The 20,109-nt window shown below is 35.9% G+C and overlaps 1 protein-coding gene across 2 annotated transcripts in view; it reads left to right on the top strand.

Annotated features, from left to right (window-relative positions):
• The window catches only part of fdxr (ferredoxin reductase), a 31,699-nt gene extending 16,082 nt beyond the window's left edge, over window positions 1-15,617 (top strand). For both annotated transcript variants that reach the window (XM_053512302.1, XM_053512301.1), the window contains 4 exons: window positions 9,722-9,903; window positions 10,170-10,341; window positions 11,576-11,749; window positions 14,181-15,617. In XM_053512302.1, coding sequence (XP_053368277.1) covers window positions 9,722-9,903; window positions 10,170-10,341; window positions 11,576-11,749; window positions 14,181-14,311 — 659 coding nt within the window. In that variant the 3' untranslated portion in view covers window positions 14,312-15,617. The remainder of the gene's footprint in view (window positions 1-9,721; window positions 9,904-10,169; window positions 10,342-11,575; window positions 11,750-14,180) is intronic.
• The last annotated feature ends 4,492 nt before the right edge of the window (window positions 15,618-20,109 follow it).

Genomic DNA, 20,109 nt, shown 5'->3' with positions numbered 1-20,109 from the left:
CCAAAGCAATCCAGAGTTAATGTGTGATCAGAAAGTTTACTTCTAGCTGCATGTGGTCTTACTACCAGTACTTCTGCTACTTTAAATAAAAGACGAGGATCTGTCCCAACGATAACAGAAAAACTGCCAGGATCAGCTAAGACCATTTTCATGGTCATGAGGAATCAATATTTTAGAGATGAAAGAATGCTGTTCTACTAAAAGAGCTCCAAATGAAAGACAGGAAACTATAAATTCATACCCGAGTCATCCAGAGTTACTGTGTGATCAGAAAGCTTACTTCTAGCCATAAATGGTCTTGGTACCAGTACTTCTGTCCTTATAGAATTAAGCAGAGGAAGTTACTAAGCACCCATTGTCTTATGTCCTTCACACATTCCTCAACTTTATTAAGCTGGTGTTTCACATCTGTCCTTACTGACACATACTGTATACTATAACTGTGTGTCATCAGCATAACAGTGAAAACTAATTCTGTGCTTAAAAATTACATTGTCCAGAGGAAGCAAATAAAGAGAATGACAGTAAATACATAATGCCAGTGGCCTCCTTTAGCGGTATAATGCTCCTGGAACACCTACAAAAATTGTTTATGTTAAGAAACATGAAAACATTTTAGATAGTCCTCTAAAATCCTGAGATCTCAATCTGATCGAGCATCTGTGGGATGTGCTGGGTGGTCTTGAATCTGGTCCCACCTCACATCTTACAGAATCTAAAAGATCTGATATTAACATCTAGATACCACAACACACCTTTAGAGGTCTTCTGAATTTCATGCCATGAGCTGACAAAGCTTTTTGGCCACACAAATGGAACCTATATGATATTAAGCAGATGGATTTAATGTTATAGCTGAGAGGCATACATCTACATGACATCTGCTTCATGATGGTTGGAGCTACACATGCTGCTCCTGTGCTTCCAGTGATCCAGAGCCCATCTGCCCTCTGGACCTGCTGACTCATCCTTATGCTGAACTGGACTTCATGTTAATTTAAAGAAATTCTGTTATATTGAACTTTTAGCTGCATAACACAAATAATGTCATATCATCTATAAATGGTATCACCCAGATGAGGATGGGTTCCCTGTTGAGTCAGGTTTCTTCCTATTGCCATCTCAGGGAGTTTTTCCTTGCCATTATTATCTAGACACATTTTTCTCACACATACACAATTTATTATTATTATTATTATTATTATTATTATTATTATTATTTTAATTGAAAAAAATAATAATTTCTTCCATTTTTGTGAAGCTGCTTTGAGGCAATGACCATTGTTAAAACGCTATATAAATAAGATTTAATTTAATTGAATATATAAAAACAGTCAATTTTGCAGCTGATTGGAAAATGTGTCCTGGAAAAATACATACTACATTAATTAGCAGCTTATTTTGAAAATTTCTCACAGTGTGCTGTCTATTATAGAAAATATTATCATCATATTTGTCATCATCACTTTTCAACAGGTTAAGCCATGTTGGCAAGTCTTAATGGTATAATTAATACTCACCCAAAACCGTGACATGCCATGTCTGGTTCTCTTATGTACTGAAACATGATTTCTAAGCATCAGAGAAAATGCCTAGGTGGGGTGGCATGTATAGAATCAGACTGGGAGTGTGACAAGTCATTGCACAATAATTTGGCACACTGTTTAAAGAGTAAACTGGAGTTTGTTTAAGGGTCAAAAGGAATTTTTGAGAAGAAGCTATTTGATTTCAGACAGATTGCTTAGGAAGCACCTGTGATGATGCAGATAACGTGGAAGAAAATATTCTGAACAAGGACTTATTCAAGTTCCAAAGCTGAAGCCGACAGGTAGAAAGGTAGAAAGCCTTTTATCTTTGTGTATACTCTTTCTAAAGAAAGTTATCACCCTATTTTCTTTTCACTTTTTGCTTTAAAAAGTGAAAGCATTTTCAGAAGTTGTTTTTTTCTGCTTCTTCTAAAGTAATCTCTCTACTGAGTCAAAACAATAAATACATGTTGCAAAATTACTGTATATTTAACACTCAAACAGTGATACTCAGCAGTTTAACAATTACATACCCGTAAATCATCCACATACAAAAACACTAACTATACTTTCTAATGATACAGATTACAACCTGCTGGCATTCTTTAAACATATGCTTTCTGCTTTACATGCATACTGTACAATGGGGTCTGTATAAAAGTATTCAGCTGTTTGCATGACATCAATGTTACCTTATGTGGAATGGTTCTCATTTTATCAGGTTGCTCTGTTTGAACTGTTGTATAATACAGTACCACATAGTAGATGCTAAATTTGCAGAAGTGGTTAAGCAATTGCAGGGCTCAACGATTATTTGGAAATCGTTTAATTAAATGTTCTGTTGCTGTCAGTTTATATTGCAACTGCACTGTTGCTGTCAGTGTATATTCATCCAGTATACATCTTTGCACCATCCGTGATTTATCATTGCACTACTGTATATTCCACCTTACTGCATGTACATACAGTACGCATATATTGTGTTGAGCATGTTATCTTGGTATGTCTTCTCCACTGCACAATGTTTTTACAGATGTACTCTATTTATACGTACGTATATGTATAGTAGGGCTGTCAATCGATTTCAAATTTTAATCTAGTTAGTCATAGTCTGTGATTAATCACCACTAATCACAATAAAAAAAACTCAGATTTACTTTTGTAAACTATTGTAAACATGCAATGTTTGAATAAATAAATGCATAGCAAACTGGTTAGAGGAAACATTAACGTTTAACAAATGTCAAATTAAAATCTCTCAAATGGGACAGACACTGCATTCATGGGTAGTATGGGGTATGGCAAATCACAGACGCCGGGGCTCAAACCCAAATACTTAGATCAGAAAATCCCCAACCTAGAGCCTTAAGCCTGAGCCACCACTCCCATGTCTTGTGTTTAATGTTTAATCTTGTAAAAATAGTTCTCCTTGAAGGTAGCTCAACCACACAACTTTGGTTTTAATAATGAATCTTGCAGCACACCTGATGATGTTTCCTCCATTTATTATATTGTGTGTGTGTATGTATATATATATTACATACAGTCAGCCACCAATTGTGCAAGTTCTCCCACTTAAAAAGATGAGAGCGGCCTGTAATTTTTTTTTTTTATCATAGGTATACCTCAACTATGAGACACAAAATAAGAAAAAAAAATCAGAAAATTACATTGTAGGATTTTTAAAAAAAATTATTTGCAAATTATGGTGGAAAATAAGTATTTAGTCCCCTACAAACATCCACGATTTTTGCCTCTCACATTTAACTTCTTTAAGAGGCTCCTCTGTCCTCCACTCCTTACCTGTATTAATGCCATCTGTTATCAGTATAAAAGACACCTGTCCATGACCTTAAACAGTCACACTCCAAACTCCACTATGGCCAAGACCAAAGAGCTGACAAAGGACACCAGAAAGAAAATTGTAGACTTGCACCAGGCTGGGAGGACTGGAATTTGAGAATTTGCAATAAGTAAGCAGCTTGGTGTAAAGAAAACAACTGTGGGAGCAATTATTAAAAAATGGAAGACATACAAGACCAGTGATAATCTCCCTCGATCTGGGGCTCCACGCATTATCTCACCCCGTGAGGTCATAAAGATCACAAGAACTGTGAGCAAGAATCCCAGAACCACACGGGGGGACCTAGTGAATGACTTGCAGAAAGCTGGGACCAAAGTAACAAAAGGCTACCATCAGTAACACACTCACACAGGGTTTCAAATCCTGCAGTGCGAGACGTGTCCCCATGCTTAAACCAGTACATGTCCAGGCCCGTTTGATGTTTGCTTGAGAGCGTTTGGATGATCAGAGTAGGATTGGAAGAATGTCATATGGTTAGATTAAACCAAAATATGCTGAAAGAATGCTGAATTGCATCCAAAGAACATCGTACCTGTGAAGCATGAGGGTGGAAACATTGTGCTTTGAAGCTGTTTTTCTGCAAAGGGACCAGGACGAGTGATCCGTGTAAAGGAAAGAATGAATGGGGCCATGTATCGTGAGATTTTGAGTGAAAACCTCCTTCTATCAGCAAGGGCATTGAAGTTGAAATGTGGCTGGGTCTTTCAGCATGACAATGATCCCAAACACACCTCCCAGGGCAACGAAGGAGTGGCTTCATAAGAAGCATTTTAAGGCCTAGCCAGTCTTCAGATCTCAACCTCATAGAAAATTCTTGAAGGGAGTTAAAAATCTGTGTTGCTCAGCGACAGCCCCAAAACATCACTGTTCTAGAGAAGATCTGCATGGAGGAATGGGCCAAAATACCAGCAACAGTGTGTGAAAACCTTGTGAAGACTTGGAGAAAACGTTTGACCTGTCATTGCCAAAAAGGGTATATAACAAAGTATTGAGATGAAATTTTGTTATTCCACCATACTTGCAAATAAATTCTTTAAAAATCCTACAATATGTTTTTTTTTTTTTTTTTTTGTCTTTTTTTTCTTCATAGTTGAGAGACAAAATAATGGGAGATCTTGCACAATTGGTGAGATAAAGATGTAGGGAGTAGAAGCCTTTGACTCTGTGGCAGTAGAGTCACTCGTCTGCTTATCAACACCCATGGGAACCGTACTGTTTTCTTAAAGCTTGTGTTTTAAAATGTCACCATGACCTGCTCCGTTAGAATATATGGCACTGTGAGATAAGGGGGTTTACCTCTCTCTCTTGCAGACGCTTTTGCGGTGTGTGTAACAGAGATGTCCAGGGCTGTTTAATTAAACCTCTACTCTTGTTGTGGTACTATTTGAAGTCTCCAGAGTTGTTAATCTAATTTTTACTACAATATAGGTAAACCTTGGATTGTAAGATTGTAAGCATAATTCATTCCATCAAATGATATCATAAATTATATCAAATGATAAAAGATGATTCGTTCCACAACCCTTATATATATACCTTATATATAACTTCTTTGTATGTTTTTTTTTCCATCTCTAATCAACTTTTGAATTAAAGTACCCTGTTGTTCTGAACAATGTCTAAAACGACCCGTTTTACTTTGATTTCCTGGGAGAAATGCACAGGACAACCTTGTTGCACAGAACCTTGTTTGACACCTGTTTTTCACAGAATAATTTACCTCTCTAATTGAACTCCACACTGCTATTATTTTAAACACGCCCCTTTTCAATTAATGATTCAATTACACTGAATCAGGTGCATCCAATCATGACTGTTGGGTCTGTTGGTTTTCTATTACTCTACTACACCTACAAGTAAAATATTTACTATGGAGAAATAGAACATCTCCCAAAAACAACTATTGATCTGTTTACTGATGTTGGAATGCTATTATTTTGAACGCAACTGTACAACATAAATTAACAACATAAATTAGCAAAAACTAACTAACTAATTAAATAACTTGGATGCCTAATTAGCCAGCTAGCTGGGGCAGAACAGATTGGCATTTTAACTTACAGAAAACTATCTACATTTTTATAGAAAAGAGAAAAGTACACGTGCAAAGTACAACAAATTGACAATGCAACAACATGACACTACAATACTCTTTGGTAATGAGGTGATGAGTTGAGGTAGTGGAACAGGAAACAGGAAACATTCCTTGTAATTAGCAGCAAAGATAAAAATAGTTTGTACAAATTGGCAACTTATGAATATTGTGCAAAAGAGCGTGTGTGTGTGTGTGTGTGTGTGTGTGTGTGTGTGTGTGCGTGTGTGTGTGAAGGCAAGAGGAGAGAAAGAGGAATGGGGCTACTGTGTAGGATGACTTTCACACACAGTAATATATACACTGCTCTGTCGGGAAAATTCTTAAACAAGAAACCTCTCTAACTTATGGTTAGATGCTAAATGCATGTCATTGGCTCAGTGACAATAAAGTTGAATCTAATCTAACCTAAAAATCACGGCATGTTGTGGTGGCAGGTCTGACATGTTCTCCTAGTTTACCCAGTGGGCTCTATAACAACAGTTTTACAGCTAGTTGCCTTTCTTGCCTCAGTTTGGGTTAATCTAAGTATATTTTGATACTCTTGGAATTTTTCTTTTTCTTTATTTCTCCACTTTGTTATAATGGGTTTAACAATGCTCCTAGGAAGAAGTTTTAATAATATTGTCCAACTTTTTATTACTACGACAACAACATTTCAAACATTTATAGGCAGTTTTTTTTGGCCCCGGTTTTTTTAAGCAAAACCTTTATAGTCTGCCATGTTGTTTGCCATAACACTCTGTTGGAACATACACAATCAGACATAATATTAAAAGCCCTGGAAGATAGACCAAATAACATTTGTCAAGGAGTGGGACACATTTGGCAGCATGTGAACAGTCAGTTTTGAAGTTGATGCATTGAAAACACAGTTTTTAAGTACCTATGTCACTTTCCTAGGGTAATTTGTTATGGTTCAGTGGCAAGTGTTGTGTAGCGTTCCTGTTATGAAAATACAAAAAGTCACCCAAGGAAGGACAACCAGTGCACCAGCAACAAGGTTATGGTCACCCAAGGCTCACTGACGATTGGGAAGCGAAGGCTACCACCTCCAACCCTGCAGCATGATGCAATCAAATACATGCTACTGCAAGCATGATCACAGGAATGGTGTTCCCTGGTTGCTTGGCTGTATTTGGTTGGTCACTTTGTCTCCAGACCAAATGTGTCTGCTTTAGTCTCATCACACCAGGTCTGCAAAAGTTTTATTATTTTACCCAGTGAGCTCCATTCAGTTTTACAGCTGGTCTCTTGACTGTTGCTCTGCTTGCCTCAGTGTGGTCCGATCTTGATATTGTCTGAGTTATAACATATTTTTCCACTTTTATATAATGAATTCAACAGTGCCCTAGAATGATTTAAAGCTTTGCGTGGGCCCACTGGTGTGATTGCAACTATGAATGATAGTTTTCGGGAAAAAAGAGAAAGAAAAATTGTCTATGCATGTTTCATCTCCAAGCGTGGGAAAACAGGTCCTCATGGAGCTCACTTTGTGCCTACGAGCACTGTCATGCTAGAACAGGTTTGAGCTTAGTTTCAATGTAGTGAAAATTGTAATGCTATGAGTGTATTTTTATTACTTGATATATGCAGAGCTTACAAATTAAGTAAAAATGATCAATGTATGCTTGCCATATGTAAGTGTATGGTTATATTTTCTTTATGTATTTCAGTCATATTTATTAGCAACATAAGTTAATTTCTTTGGCCCTATTGTTTTTCCTTTTATTTTTAGCTGAAAAGGAAGAAATAAAAACATGCTGACCTTTTTGACAAAAAAAGGATGAACAGCGAAGTGTAAAATTTGTCATGTTACTTATTAAATTACTATTAGGTTACTTATTAAATATATTATTTTATTATTGACTATCCTTGAGAGTTGAGAAACTCTCCTGCAGTCAGCACAAATGCATTTAAAGGCCTCAGTCAAGCCCATGTACACCTACTTATAAACTAATGAACACAACATCTTTATATATAAGTCTTGAGGCACTTAAATTTTTTTAATATAAAATTAAATTAGTTTCAGTTTCAACTCATCATTGGCCTGATTATATCTTTTGCACCTGGTTTTCATTGGTTCAAGCATTTTGTTTGATTTTCAAGCTTGAATGATTCATAGGTCACTGTGTGGCTGAGAAGACAAACATTTCTCTGAAATAGGTCGGGTACAGGAAAAAAAAAAAACTTGCCAAAAATAAGAGCCCAAAAGTCCTTCATGATGCCTGGAGAACTATTCTGCAAGACTGAAAAAGTACAAAGAAGTATGGCTCTTTGAAAGCAAGATGTAGCGTGTAGTTTGAAGAGCATCATTTTAAACATGCACACAATACAAACCCTTTATACAGTGTATGCACACATACTAGTTAGTGGTTTGTTAAAGTGACTATATAAAGAATGTGCTTGCATATACAGTAGTGCATATATGTGTATAAATATAGTGTATAAATATAATAAACACATGAGCACTATAAACTGACAACAAACCCTCATCTGTTTAAATACTCATAAAAATGCCCTAAAGTAAGCAAGTTACATAATTAGTGCATGCCATCATGCACTAACGATATCAGGTTCATAGCCAATTCCTAGTGAGTCAGATTGCATCCCGACTGAACTTCCTGAGTGATTCCACTTTTCTGGAATCAAAACAAGAATCATTGCTTATAATTTTGCCCTTTTATGAGAAATGATTCATAAGTCAAGTAGGAAATCCAAGGGGTAGCTGTCCTCCAACACTTTTGTAGCCCTAGGCATTTGTGATGTACAAAAGGAATTACGGTATACCTGTGTAAAGTATTTCCTGGCGTACTGAATCATTGTTTTATACTAGCCATGACTCGTGGCTAATTAACTGTGCTTATGCTTTTCATCTAAATCAACAATGCATGACGGTAAACATTTGTGTTTGCATGGTTGAATATTATATATATTATATAATATATGTATGAAAGTATTTGCAAAAAAAGTTTACTTTAAAATCAATCCCAAGGTAGAAAGGGAAAATAAGAATATGTAATGTTTTTTTTTTTTGCTTTAAAACATTTTTTGTACATTTCAAAGCTGTCCACATGGCAAAACAGAGACAGCATTTTTCCCCGTGCTGTGCTGCTGAGGTTGATGGAGACTGCTTTGCGTGATGATGAGACATTTGCATCTTGTAACATGGAAAATACCCCCAGGACTTTTGTGAGAGAGACAGACAAAGACACTCCCAGGGCTGCAAAGGACTGTGCTTTCTCATCCATCTTCCTACTTTAATTATGTTCTATCTATATATAATAAATAATGAATCTTCAATATTAAAGATTCTGCATTATTTCTACATCCCTATTTAAATATAAGTGAATTTCGATTTACATTTAGCCATTTGGCAGACACTCTTATCCAGAGCGACTTACAAAAGTGCTTTGGAGTTTACGTCATTAAATACTAAGTCATGTTACTAGGTTCATCAAACCCCCTAGATACCAGAACAGAAAAGAGTCTAGATGCACGTCTTCCTTGATTCCTGACAGATGGTTGGACCAGGCGAGCAGTGCGTTATTGACCATGTTAACTGCTCTGTACAAAAGGCCAGACTTGCCTCCTGTGCAATCTCTTTTATTAAAGCCTGTGCTCAGCAAACACTCAAAAATTCATGGTACACGTGTTGAATTAATTCAATTGTATTTATATAGTGCTTTTAACAATGTTCATTGTCTCAAAGCAGCTTCACAAAAATTAAAGGAAAATAAAAAAAAACATTTATGGAAGTGCGTATGTGTGAGAAAAATGTGTCTAGCTAATAATAAGATGAAGAAATGTCGCTGATGAGCAAGCCAAGGGTGATGGCGACAGTGGCAAGAAAAAACTTCCTAAGATTGCAATAGGAAGAAAATCCAAGTCCAAACTATCATTAAAGCAAAGTAAAAAGGGGACAAAGCAAGTATGAGAAAACGCTGACATACCATGCATGTAAACATTTCTAAGATTGTATTTTTAGCCATGTTGTTATCAGTAATGTAATTTGTATTTAAATATATTTTAAGCATTTTTACTACTGCTCTCAAGGCTTTTGGACCTTGGAAGAGTTACATATATTGTGCTTCTTTCTGAATCACTTCATTGATTTATTTCCTCTTTGCATTGTCTGTGTTCTTTTTACACAGCATTTTTACTGACCCTTTGCCTTTGAAGGTTTACATAAGTGACTTTGCTTGATTTTGAACCTTGTGCGTGTTTCCGGTTTCATAGATCTTCCCAGACCTAGAAAGAGACTGACTGAGCTAATTTTGAAGACTGTGAAAGAAGATGAAATGAGGCATAGAGCCAACAAAATCTGGGGTTTCCGTTTTCTGCGCAGTCCTGTGGAAGTGCTTCCAGACGCAGATGGAAAAAAAATAAAAGGGATTCGTTTGTCTGTTAACAAGCTTAAGGTGAGGATTTTTGTATAGGAAGGTTTTTCTCCTGCTTGCCCATTCAGTGTTAGATATGACTTTTTAAACACCATAAATACTATTTAATGAGCTATGAAATGACTATTTGATTTGTACGATTTCTTAATGTGGTAGTACCCCCAGGTGAAGGTTTTAATTGTTTGTCTTGTTCAATTCAATTCACTTTTATTTGTGTAGCGCTTTTAACAATGGTCATTGTCGCAAAGCAGCTTTACAGAACCAAAATGTCTTGTGTCTCTACGCAGGGTTCAGGGGAGGAAGCTCGAGCTCTGCCCACAGGTCTAACTGAGAATCTAGAGTGTGGGCTACTCATCAGCAGTATTGGGTACAAGAGCCTACCTATCGAGCATTCTGTGCCCTTTGACCCTCACTCTTCCACAGTGCCCAATGACATGGGCAGAGTCTCACAGACAGCAGGTAAGAGGAAGGTTCAGCTCACTATGGTAACCTCTTGCCAGCAGTGTGTCTGTTTGTTTGGTGTTGTTCAGCTTGTTGCATCAGTTGCTCCTCCACTTTATTATATAGAAAAAATTTAACCAAAGATAGAAATATTTTAACTAGGTATCTGCTTTAATCATGCTTTTATCATTAGAGCAGCAAAGCTCTGTAATGATAAAAAGCGTCTTTTTACACAGGATATAACGAGATCATTGGCAAACTGTTATTTTTGGACAGGTTATTAATAATTTCTTTCTGTTGTACCACTGGGGAGTGTTTGCAGATTTACATGTACAGTTTACAAAAAAATATAAGACGGATGTGGATAGGACTACAATCCCAAACAGGAAAACTAGTAATAAATTATATTATTTAACCTTGCCATGTGACACATATCCTCAATCATTAGTCAATGTCCTGTGGAATGACAAAAAAATATACAATAATACAAAGATGGTTCTTTATCTGGACTTGAAACCAGAAGATTTAACCACAATTGTTAAGTTAAAATAAATATTTGTGAACCATCTTTCCAGGGGAAATGTAAGGATGCTGTAAAAGCATTGTGTTGAACAAAAGCCATATATTTTGTAGTGTGTGTGGAGTCCTTTTTTATGCCTATACTTTATTTAGAAAAGTATAAACAACATCATTTATGAGCGTAAGGGCATGAGAATTACCCTCCCAGTGGATACTAAGAATATAGATGGACATAGAATACTTTGAGCAGTAACAGATGTTTCTCAGAGCCGAAGGGTTAGTGTAATTATCAACTTTCGGGATATGACATTGTTCATATGTTAAACAATATGCAATACAATTTATTGATTTCTCTAAAGACTACACCTTAGAGAAAGGCTTTTAAAAAAGGAATTGGTTGTTAACCAATTACTTTGATAGCAGAGGTAATTTTCTGTCTCCAAGGAGGAAAAAAAAACATTCAGTTTGAAGTGATTTATGCTTTTATGTCTTTTTTTTTATTATTTAAGAATTTCCACAACAGTACAAACAAAACAATCAAACATTAAATCTGTGTAAAAATGAATCAGTATCTGTTGACATGTGGCTGTGTCTCAATTTATGAATTTATGAATGTGTGTATCTTTGTAAACATGTACATAAATGTTAGCCAAATATGTTTTTGTTTATTTTTGTTGTATGAGATTTTGTTTTCTTTTTGTAAAGTAAAACATGTTGTTGCATGTGTGTACAGGTCTGTACTGCAGCGGCTGGGTAAAGCGTGGGCCGACTGGTGTGATTGCGACAACTATGAATGATAGTTTTGAAACAGCGCGAATGCTATTGAAAGATGTGGATTTAGGAAGACTTGATGTGTCTGTCAAGAAAGCTGGTGCTCAAGAGATTACAGACTTACTGAAGATTCGAGGTAATTAAAACAAGCAAAAGTGCAAACTGTGTATATACAATTGTATTGCATATCCAGCATGGTGTCTTAGTAGGTGCAGCATCGTGGCTTAGTGGTTAGTTACTTTCCAGCCCTAGGGTTGGAGTTTCAAATTTTGCCTCCGGTCTGTATGTTCTCCTTGTATTTAATGGGTGTCCTCTAGGTATTCTGGTTTCGCTGCCACAGTTAAAAACCATGCAGTCTAAGTTTACTGGCGTTTCAAATTGTGTGCCAATGTGTGCCCTGCCTTTTGCCCTAAGCGCCCCATTATAGGCACCACGCCTGGCTGATGAAGTGTTACACACAAAGGATGGATAATTGCATATGCGCGCATAAATATACACAAAAAGACACTTCCTGTATATACAACTGCAGCAAATACGTACTATTCATCAGACAGGCTTTTAAACCTTCTGTCCCATATGGACCGGCCATATAGACATATATAGTTTTCTTTGGTTTATACTATGGCTATCAGGATGTTATTTTAATAGCTTTTTTATTTTAATAACAGTGTTGAGAGGAAGAAATCTACAAGTCTAAAGAATAGGTTGATGAGATTTTTTGAAATTGGATCTCAACCTGTGGTATTAAAATACATTATAAAGATTATTCTATGCATTTGCAATCACCATTTCTACATGCGAATATAAAGTAAACTTGAGTTGAGGTTAGCAAATATTTATATGGACACAAAGTAGGTCAAGAAGCTTCAAGTTGACTATCAGGAAAAAGAAAAACATGATTGTGAGTAAGTAATGAATGGAAACAAATAATAAACATGAAAGTTAGTTATAAATGTATTTTGTCTCCATGTGATTTTGTTTTTATGCAAAAACTAAAGCAGTGCTTAGGAATGGGAATCACCAGGGGCCACACGATACAATATTATCGCAATACCTAGGCGTTAGTTTGTTTTGCATTGCACTACTGTAAGTACCAAAAAGGTTAGTAATATCCAGATTTGATATTAATTTGTTTTAGATTATGTTATAATTTTAAACAAACTTAGCAAATATTTTGCTCCTGCCACCCTGCTTTCCATGTCTGAATAGTTTAGTGCCAACACCTGTAGGATTATAGAGGGAAGGCAATGTTCCACCACCTCTAATTGTGCTGATACCTGTATTTATGTCTGAATGAAAAAGTGGATCCAGATAAGATTTATTTGTTTATTATTATGTGTCACTATATATAAGATTTGTCTGTACAGATAAAAACAATAAACCTGAAGGTGAGACACTGAAGCTGATGTAACTTTAATGATGTTGAGGTAATTATGCTGTTCCTCTAGGCATGTCATGTAATTGGTGTTTTGATGGAAAAAAAAAAAAAAAAACTCTGATGGAAAAAATCTCATGTTCAGTTGCTCATTGTGCAATGGCTCCAGTGAAAGCAGCTAAGCCTGTATTTCTGGTCTTGGTCGGGTCATAAACAGCAGTGGTTTGGAGGTCAAACAGAGGTGGCACTATAGAAGCCAGTCTAAATAATTAGTGGGATTCAGGAGGTGGTTTGATGAAATATCAACTGTCAGCCTTTGTGTTACTGGACAAAGCACAAATCCTTCTCAGTCCCAGCCTAAAAACATTCTTGGTCCCAGAAAACTGTTCTGCTTCTGTCCTTCTTTTATGCAAACTATAAAGTGAAATCTGACAAGACAAAAGTTTGTCCTGTCCTACTTTAAGTTGTTTATTGTTGTTGTTTTTGTTTTCAACTGTGAATGTGTTTTCAACTGTGAACTGTATAAGTTTAGAAATATTTCTACTTATTTTACCTGTTGTATGCATGTTATAGAACTAAATGCTAACAAGTTTTAGTTCACATTTGGATTATAATTAAGTGAATCAAATTAATAAAATTATTTATAAATGATTTTTGTTCCCCCTTGGGAGCCTACAGAAAAAAAATAAATGCACCAAGAACTACATCACATGATATTTTCAATTTTACCATTATGACATAATTATACCAAAAGATATGACTATAAAGCTTATTTCCAGACGGGTTTAATAATTTACTTAGTGTAAACTTTGTGTTATTTTACTGACAAATCATTTTGCTGATTTCTAAAAAAAATCAGTTAAAGTAATAAAATTAAGAAATGTGACACTTGAATAACATCATTTAAAGCTTAAAATGAGCACCAATATCTAGGCATAATCTTTACTTCTAAATACAGTAATAAAATGTTTTTCTTGCTAAAACATCTGTGTCTGAATAGCGGATTAGCTGAGACAACACTAAAGGAAAACACATCGGAGCCCCAGACAAAACCAAAAGCAAAAATTTAGCCTCTGTGACAATGTAGGCTTTCCCAAAAAAGGAATAAAAGCTTTAGGAATAAACATTTCGGATAATAAAAAATAAAATGTGGTAATTTGTGTTCATTTGAATTGTCTGAACATTTTTTCAGGAGTGAGAACAGTTTCATTCTCGGAGTGGGAGAAAATCAACACAGAGGAGATACGGAGGGGAGAAGCTTTGGGAAAGTCCAGAGAAAAAGTCCTGGATGTAAAAGAGATGCTGGAACTAGCCTGGTCCTGATCTATCTGATGTCCTCAAACTCCACCTTAAAGAACTATGTGGTGATTTGATTAAGGTTTATTTGATGCCTTCTCTGCATATAAAGGATACCATGTTCTGATGAATGTTAAGTTTACAATTTATTTTTAGCTATTACATTGAACAGTAGATCAAAAAGTCTGTCTAGACATGTCCTGATCTGGAGCCTGGATGAGGAATAAAGAAGTGAGTCATGCTTTTAATTAGTAATTATACAAAAAGCCTTAAGAACAGGTTTTTAAACCACAGGGTTGTAAATCTATCCATGTTAATATTATTACTACACATAGAAAGTAGTTAAAATATAGTTTGTTTTAGGAGTAAATTATTGATTCACCACTACATTCAATTTAGTTTTAGTTTATATATCATTTTTAACCATGGCCATTTGGAGGCCTGAATCCCCTGTGAATGCTTCTGTTGTAACTGGGATTAATCTCATTTTGGCAGATGTCATTCTGGTTGGCTGCATTTGTGGGTTGCATAAGCACATCTGTTTTCCACATGTCTATGTGACATTAACTCATAAAACATAACACAATGGCTGTATTTACATATTTCTGCATTAAGCAAAATTATAAATGGGACAAAAAAAAAAAGAATAAGAATTTTTAAACCAAGGAATGTTTCAATTTAAAAGGACTTTAGTTCTTGTTTTAGTTTAAATGTCTTAAATGTCTACAACAGTTTGTTCCGACCGAGTTATCCAATTGGACTAGAGGCATTCCATGAGAGGTGATATACAAAGAGTGCAACAGTACTGGGATGTTTAACTATATGAATCAGTTGGCTTCACTGGTGTTTTAACATCGTATTAATCATTAATTAAACTAACTGTTGGTCGCCGGCATGGGTGAAAGTAGGTCTGTATGGTTCACAGTTCTAGAAAGGGGAGAGAGCAGCTAAGCCTGCTAAAACCAGCCACAATGTTCCATACCAGCCACAGAAGCAATTACAGCAAGAGTGTGCTTGCTTGCTTCACTTGGCTTTCTTCGTTACTAGACCAAGGAAAATTTTGTGCTAAACTTTAACTTTGTATTCCAACATAACACTGTATTTCGATATAGATTTATTTGAATTGTCGCAGATTTTTGCAACATATAGAATTTTGTATTAAGTTACTTAACCACCTCATTAGCTGTATTAACACTGGAAACCCAAAACCTGTGTAACACTCAAGTCACACACTGCATATTGAACTGTCACACTTAATGCCCTAAGTAATAAATGCCATGGTTTTATGTATGTAAAAAATTTTCATCAGCTAATAAATGTATATCATCCAGGATTTGTTTGTTATTTATGTTTATTGATATTGATATGTAGCTATTTATAGAAAGGTCTGGTGTAATGCCAGATGGGAGTGATGGAAGTTATTAACCATAGTTATTAATAGGTTTCTTTCTGGCATTGAATCTTAGTCATTCAACTATCAAATGTAAATGTCATTGGCCAATAATAATTATAATAATAATAATATTAAGAAGAAGAAGTGAAGTTCTATGTGCTAAATTACTTCAGGTTTTACAGAATTACTTTTGTAAAATACAATTTCCACTATTAAAGCCACTATAACAATGCAAGAGGAGACAGGCGGTATGGCTATATTTTTTCCCCTTTAAAAAAAAACATAATTTTATGTTATTTTATTATATCTGTTTTCTTTTGGAATGCAGTCACTATATAAAGGAACACAATGCAATCTGTTTCCAGCGCTTAAACTATGGCCAGCTTGGTGCAAATCTCTTCAGCAATCTGATCAGTTCTGCCTGATCAAGTCAGGTAACCCAAATCTATGCAAAATAAAGTCCTGCAATAATGTCTCAACGTATAAAATAGATCTGATGCTTGTTCATGTTCCAGTAAACAGAGACAAGCTGTCTTCTTTAAACATTTCTTGGTGTTAACACATGTCTCCTTCTTGTTTTTTATAGTTACTCCTGCACTCTCACTGTTAGCTAGGAGGCATACATGAAGCTGGTTATTCCGGTCTCAAACTGTTGGATTTTCCATTGCATAAATCCTTTTGATCTGAACTGCCACATTACAGAAGTTAAGGGTGATGTAACAGCACAAGGGGTCTTTCACAAATTAATCGCAAATTATGTGCATTCCAAGATGTAAAATCTTACAGTGGGGGAAATAAGTATTTGATCCCCAAGCGACCAACAATAATTCTGGCTCCCACAGACTGGTTATGTGCTCATATGGTACACATAATTTAAGAAGGTGCTCCAAACAACAACGCGTAATGTGTATAAAAGCCACATGACCACAGAATCTCTATCTTCCATTCAAATCTTATCACTATCTGCAAGACTGGGACAAGACAGGGACAAGACTGTAGACCTGCACAAGGCTGGAATGGGCTACAAGGCCACGAGCTAGAAGCTTGGTCAAAAGAAGACAGCTATTAGAGTGATTATTTGCAAATGGAAGAAATACGAATTGACCATCAATTGCCCTCAGTCTGGAGCTCCATGCAAGATTTTACCTCATGGGGTAAAAATAATCATGAGAAAAATGAGGGATCAGTGCAGGACTACAAGGGAGGTGCTTGTGAATGATCTCAAGGCAGCTGGGAGCACAGTCACCAAACAAAACATTGCTAATATGTTCCCCACAGTTAAGCACGGAGGTGGAAACATCATGCTTTAGGGCGGGTTTCATGCTAAAGGTACAGACTGACTTTGCTGCATTGAGAGGTTAATGGACGGGCCATGTATTGTAACACTTTGGACGAGAACCTCCTGAAGATGGGTCTTCCAGCGTGACAATGACCCAAAACATACTGCCAAGGCAAAACAGGAGATCACATTAAGGTCATAGAGTGGTGATGATTCATTTTTACTAGTTTTAAATGAAACAAGATCATTAAGATCACATGTCAAGGGCTATGTAATTTCTTTTTAAATCTTTGCAAGCACAGAACAATTTGATATGTTCCTGAATTATTTGTCAGAGGGTGATGAATTGATTGATGTTTCAGAATCTGAAAACATTTTTGAAAAACTGCAAAACAGACAGACGATCACAAATAAAATACAACCAAACCAAATCTAAATTAAAGCGACTTTAAAAAATTTTTTTTATCTCATTATACATCTGAGCAACTGACGGTTAAGGGACTTGCTCAAGGGCCTAACAGTGGCATTGTGGTGGTTGTAGGATTTGAACCTGGGATCTTCCAAACCGTCATCCCATGCCTTAACCACTTAGCTACAAATGATATACTGTATATAAAAAGATAAAGATATACATATTTTATATTTGCAGACAAGGGGGGCTGCTGTATAGGACGACTTTTATACACACACACACACACACACACACACCAGTTTACCAAATAGAGACTCTCACTCACCACACACACAAATGCAAAATAAAAGATGCTTGACGTGCACACGTGGTCACATTATTACAGTAAACAGTACACACGCGCACGGATGTTAATAATACGAGTGACACGCGCATTGACACTGAGTATGGGAGACGTTTACCTAAAATTCCACAGAGTGAGAAAGAAGAACGATTGGTTCAATTGTGATCACGTGATGCTCGGCGTCAAAACAAGAAGCGCATGCATTTCACATGATACTTGATGATACTTGGTACTTGTATATCAAGACTCGCTTGTTTGATCAGGTCATCAAGTGCAAACTACAGGCCCATTTCTAACCTCCCTTTCCTTTCAAATATGCTAAAAAAAAATAATTGCTGCACAGATTCAATCTTATCTAAAACAAACTGATTTGTTAGGGAAATTTCAGTCTGGTCTTTCCGCCACAGGCTGGAAACGGCTCTGACCTGTTGATCTCAGCTGATGGTGGCTTTCCATCGTTTCTTATCCTGTTGGACTTGTCTTCGGCCTTTGATACTGTTGGTCACAACATCCTTCTTCACAGATTTCGTCATACTGTAGGTCTCATCTGGTTTTTATCTTACTGGAAGAACGATAAGCATGTTGCCCTGCCCTGGGAGAGGCTAAATCCGCTGCACACATTGTCACCTGTGTGTATATATATATATATATATATATATATATATAGATGTTTTTTTTAATAGTCTGTGTGACTCTGTACAAGTTGCTTCAAATCCATAATCATTATTGTTATTATTATTATTATTATTATTATTATTATCCTCCTGCAGGATGGAAAGGTCAAGCCTAAAATAACAATAACAAACTGCTTCCTTTTCACAGAGACAATCTGATATTATGTGATAAAAACTGTATATTTTAAAAGCTGCTCTCAGAACATCACATTCCTGCTCTCCAGCATTATGTCAACACTTTTATTTTTATATTTTTATATTTTTACTTCTGGAAAAGAAAACAAAAAGGATTGAGTGATGTGGAACACAGTAGTCTCCCTCATGAATTACTTCTGTTGTACTTTTGACTCGCAATGCCCTTTTACCGTCATAGTACTGATGAGACTTTATCATTTTCAAGAACTACTCCTGCTATTTCTCTCAAACCCCCTACAACTTTCCAAGACTTGATGTATATATAATGCTCATGGAGACAAAAGGCAACCCGGTTTTAGTCATGTCCAATATGTTTGATTTTGTTCCTGTTCACAGCACAATGCAAAATTATTCTACCAAGGCATTTGGTACGACAATGTACACTTTGGTACACAAGTACTAAAATTTTGACTTTTTTGGGGGGTTTTAAATCTGTCCTTAGCTACTCATAAATAGCAAGGTACAAGTTACACAATTTATGACCTACTAAGGTGCAACTTACAGCTGGTCTTCCCATCTGGAGAGTAAAGGTATGACCAGACATACATCAAAAGTGCTTTATTTTTTAAGCAAGGTAGGGAGCAGTATGAAGAAGTTTTCTCTTTTCCCCCTTTCTCCATATATTTTTACTGACACTGTGATTAAAACTGTGATCTGTGGTCCAATAAACTATGGAGTTTATTAAAACATTTTTTACTCCCTGATAAGTCAAGCATGTAATTAGGTCATATGATATAAATTACTTTTCTGTAACACCAGCTCAGATGGCAGGTTAATAGTAATGTGTTTATGGTAAATTACATTGTTTTAATAATTTATATAGAATATTAAATATAGAATATAAATATATTCAGAATATATGATGTAGCAGAATACTGTTTAATATGATACCTGTATAATTTGTGCGATACCTTCCCCTCCCCTCCAATGTGCAATATCTGTATATTGAATAATGCTTAGTGTACAATAAGGTATTTTAAAATGTTTAGTATGCAACCAGGTATTATACTGTTTTAGGACCGTTTTTTTTTTATTTTTCCCTCCTTGTCTAATTTATTACTCTTTGCCTTTCCTCAAAAAAATGTGGGATTGGGCCCAAAAATCGATCCACTGTGAAATGGAGAACTGTTGTTCTTATACAAGTACTTCAACATTAAGTGCATCTGTTATTACACATTATACAACAGCTATTTCTGACCAAGTAATCTGATTGGACCAGAGGTATTCCATGAGGGCTAATATAAGTTCAACAGCACTGGAATGTTTATTTGTGTCGCTAAGCTTCACAGGTGTTGCAATTAATGTTAATTATATTAACTGTCGGTCACCAGCTTAACCATCCGGTTGTTGACTGAGACGAATATCTAATTATATAAACAAACAATGGAATCTGTTGATGATGTTTATGAGCGATATAGAAAAGCAATATCACACTCAAGGCTGTGCTGTGGCATGGATATCAGCACAGCCCTGATATCTTTGGCACTTTGTTTCCGGCTACATCACACCTGTTCTGATATTCAGTGTAG

The sequence above is a fragment of the Clarias gariepinus genome, chromosome 14 (genome assembly GCF_024256425.1).
Source record: "Clarias gariepinus isolate MV-2021 ecotype Netherlands chromosome 14, CGAR_prim_01v2, whole genome shotgun sequence".
Classification (NCBI taxonomy): domain Eukaryota; kingdom Metazoa; phylum Chordata; class Actinopteri; order Siluriformes; family Clariidae; genus Clarias; species Clarias gariepinus.
This window is presented reverse-complemented; position numbering and strand designations above follow the sequence as displayed.